The sequence below is a fragment of the Ostrea edulis genome, chromosome 3, assembly GCF_947568905.1.
Source record: "Ostrea edulis chromosome 3, xbOstEdul1.1, whole genome shotgun sequence".
NCBI classification, from domain to species: Eukaryota; Metazoa; Mollusca; class Bivalvia; order Ostreida; family Ostreidae; genus Ostrea; species Ostrea edulis.
The window spans coordinates 58,596,437-58,600,035 of record NC_079166.1 but is presented as its reverse complement, the minus strand read 5'-3'; the positions used below and the strand labels follow the sequence as shown (position 1 = coordinate 58,600,035).

At 35.2% G+C, this 3,599-nt stretch overlaps 1 protein-coding gene across 1 annotated transcript; it reads left to right on the top strand.

The window, feature by feature from the left end:
* The first annotated feature begins 436 nt into the window (after window positions 1-436).
* LOC125676366 (uncharacterized) lies at window positions 437-2,505 on the top strand. Its single transcript, XM_056158319.1, has 3 exons — window positions 437-1,104; window positions 1,539-1,686; window positions 2,050-2,505. The coding sequence occupies exons 1-3, from the start codon at window positions 745-747 to the stop codon at window positions 2,376-2,378; spliced, it is 837 nt and encodes a 278-aa protein (XP_056014294.1). The 5' UTR covers window positions 437-744; the 3' UTR covers window positions 2,379-2,505.
* The last annotated feature ends 1,094 nt before the right edge of the window (window positions 2,506-3,599 follow it).

The window sequence follows — 3,599 nt, the reverse complement described above, 5'->3', positions numbered from 1 at the left end:
GTTTTCAGCTCCGCGTTTTAGCAAAATCCACTAATTGCTTGTTTCATCTATTTGAAGGAAACGTAAAAAAATAAATGAAATAAAATCCGATTAATGCCATTCTATCAGTAATTTGTCTAGATATAAAGGTTCGACGGAAACATCAGCTTTTTTTTTTATTTACCTGCTAGATTTGTTAATTCCAATATATAAATGCTTGAATTGATAACCTTCCCCTCCACCAGATTTCTGAAAGCTTACCCACAGTTCCGCAAGGAATCCATTTAACGGAATGAATTGTGAGATGTATTTGTTCTAGAGATGGAGTCTAAAGTTTTCTAGACCAGTGTTAAAATGTGTAAATAGACTCCAATTGATGAGAATTAGAAGTATTCAATAAAGTCTATGGGACAGAGATTGATTTCCCGGAGACAGTATCCCCTGGTATGCGTGCTTCTCCATTCTATGCCTCAGATAAATGGAGGATAAGATGGGTTGGATTACTATTTGAATATCTGGCTTTCATACTCATTTTTTCACAACAACATCGCATTCATTACGGACTTAATCTTATGGATTAGTAAATGGATGTGTTAATTTCAAACGTACACCGCCCGATAGTAATCTGGATCTTTGATAAATATACATGTTAATCAACTGATTTATGAATGTTTTAATTATTAATGAGGATATTCTGTTCAATAACATATATACGATACTTCACTTGGCTATCGGTAATTGAGGACATCACATGACCAAACAGCCATGATCGGAGTCAGCGAAAAAGAGCAAGGATCATTTTTATTAAAATTTGTGATGAAGACGTCTAAATATTACCTAATCCTGCTCATTTTTCTGTGGCGTTTGACAAATTGCTGCCATCTCGAGACATTTTACGCCCTATCCGGAAATGTTGTCGTCGACGCTTCGTATCTTACCATTTCCACGAACAGTCTGCTCTTGTGTGGCAGGAGGTGCAAACTTCAGAGGAAATGTTTGTCCTTCAACTTTGACACCAAGGACAAGAAATGCTACCTTAACTACAAAAGTCACATGACTCCTGGCGTTCTTCTTGATGAAAATCTAAATCACATTCGATCTTTCGATGTCAGTGTTTGGAGTGAAGTATGTTTATTTCTAAAATTGTGTTTAAAAGGGTTTCTATAAACTTTTGTTGCGGTAGTTAAGTAAGCAATTTTTGAATTGTGTTGGTATCTTTAAAAAAAAATTGTGGTAGTTAATTAAGGAATTATTGAATTTTTTTAAAAGGGTATCTGTAAAATTTGGTTGTGGTAGTCAATTGAGCAATTATTGAATTGTGTTTAAAAAGGGTATCTATAAAATTTTGTTGCGGTAATTAATTAAGCAATTATTGAATTGTGTTTAAAAGGGTATCCATAAACTTTTGTGATGGTTAATTCAGCAATAATTGAATTGTTTATTGTAGCTTTAGTCTGATGTACTAGTAGTATATGCATCAACATAACATGACATACAATTTATTGGGCATTTCTAAAAATTTCATCTGGTGTAACTTACATTCTCTGTCTATTTCACAGGAAGTCCTTTACACCGGAAGCTGCAGCAACCACAGCTGTAGACATGATCTTGTCTGTAGTGAAGGAGGAAGCGATCCCACAATGCCCTACACGTGTACACGTGACACACAATGTCAGGTGAATGATGGGTGTTCCGGCTGTATACAGGGTGAGATATTCATTTAGATGGCAAAACGTCCCTAACTTGAGCAATCCGTTAATTGTTAGTCACTGACCGGCTTGGAATCCAATACATTCTATTACTAATCAGATGTTAGTTATTCATGTTCATTGTAAGAGTCGATAAATGTATATTACACCGGAATTATAACCCTTGGCAAATGTTCGAAATTCAACTTTACAAACTATTAATCAAAATCAAGGAAATGTTGTGAATTCTTTTGTAGGAGTGTATCAAAACGTCGTCCTCAAATTTTCTTATCGCTATATTCTCTTTATAGCCTAAAATATGAAAATCCTTTAAATGATGATGATCATTGGTCAAGGAAATGAATAGTGTTTTTTGTTGTAGGAAGTGGGAATACGATACAAGCGAACGTCCCGGATTACACACCTATTGGTTGTTACCATGCTGCTGGCAGTAACACGGGGTTTACGAGCTTTGTTAATCTCAGAGGTGGAATTAACTGGGAGGACATCGAATCCGTGATCCGAGAGTGCGCTCTGGAAACCAGAAGTAGACGATTAGCATTCTTTGGTATAGAGTTTTATGGAGAGTGCTACATGAGAGATGACACACTAGAGGCGTCTTACGCACCAGTGTCCTCGGGCTTGTGCTCGGAAAAGTGTGCTTTCGGAGTCGGTGCTGCCGATATTATTTTCCTTTATCAGATCATTTAGAATACCGTAATTTTGATGATTAATTTTCTGGACTGTGTCAGAAACATTTTCTGCCCCAGAAAATGGAAAACGTTTTCTAAAGTTAGGAAGTGCCAATTTTTGCTATTAGTAAATTGTTTAGGATAGCGAAGGTCGATTTAGCATTACTTCTTCTCCTCTACTGCCTTTACAATATGTCGTCACAATAAGGATGGGTTTTAATATTTTTGTCCACTGAATGATGCATGATTCACAAGAGTTCACAATAACAGTTGTGGAAAATAATTTGTATAACAGATAATGCTATATGAAAAAAGCGGCGGCATTCAAACACAATTTTATTGAAAATCTAGCATATATTTTTAGACATTTGATGAATGAATTCTGAGAATTTATTCATGAATATTAAATCTGAATCAGATTGTTCTGTCTATTACAACATACAATATTTCATTGATTTAATGAATTTTACACATAATTATTATAATTGTACATTTATATAGCGCTTTGTCTAATTAAGACAATTACCCTAAAGTACTTTAGATGTAAAACAATAAAAACAAACTAAAACAAAGAACAATAAATACATAGACAACGGCATAAAATAATACTAAAACTAAGATTAATATTGTAAGTATGGGAAGGCAAAACTGCATAAGGTTTTTTTGTAAAAATAATTGTCCATAAATACCGAATTACAGATTAAATGCAAGTTTAAAAAGATATGTTTTAAGTTTGTATTTAAAAACAGCTAATGACTTCAACACGAAGATCCAACGGGAGGCAGTTCTACAGAGTTTATGAAGAAACATCAAAACGTCTTTCGCCATACAGTTTAGTACGAGCGCATGGCTTTAAAAGAAATAACGAGTCTGCAGAACGAAGTGTTCGCTGAGGATGGTAGACTTCAACTAGTTCCTGGATGTATGCTGGAGCCAATCCATGCAGAGACTTGAAAGTACATGTATACAACAGGATTTTACATTTCGTTCGATATGTCACAGGTAACCAGTGAAGCGATAGGAGAATGGGTGTAATATGCTCATGTTTCCGTGAACGTGTCACTAGCTTGACAGCAGTGTTTTGAACTTTCTGTAACTTCTGCAAGGATGCTGAAGTAACACCATAAAGAAGTGCATTTCCATAATCAAGACGGGATGTAATCAGTGATCTAACAAGTGCCCTGCACGCATCCTCCGGTATATCTAATTCTACCGATATTACGAAGTTGGAAATAACATG

Bases quoted from the DNA above. Each gene is read 5' to 3' on its own strand.
- LOC125676366 (XM_056158319.1), top strand. From the start codon at position 745: ATGATCGGAGTCAGCGAAAAAGAGCAAGGATCATTTTTATTAAAATTT. The intron at 1,105-1,538 runs GTATGTTTATTT...TCTATTTCACAG, and splicing joins ATGTCAGTGTTTGGAGTGAA to GAAGTCCTTTACACCGGAAG. The intron at 1,687-2,049 runs GTGAGATATTCA...TTTTTGTTGTAG, and splicing joins GTGTTCCGGCTGTATACAGG to GAAGTGGGAATACGATACAA.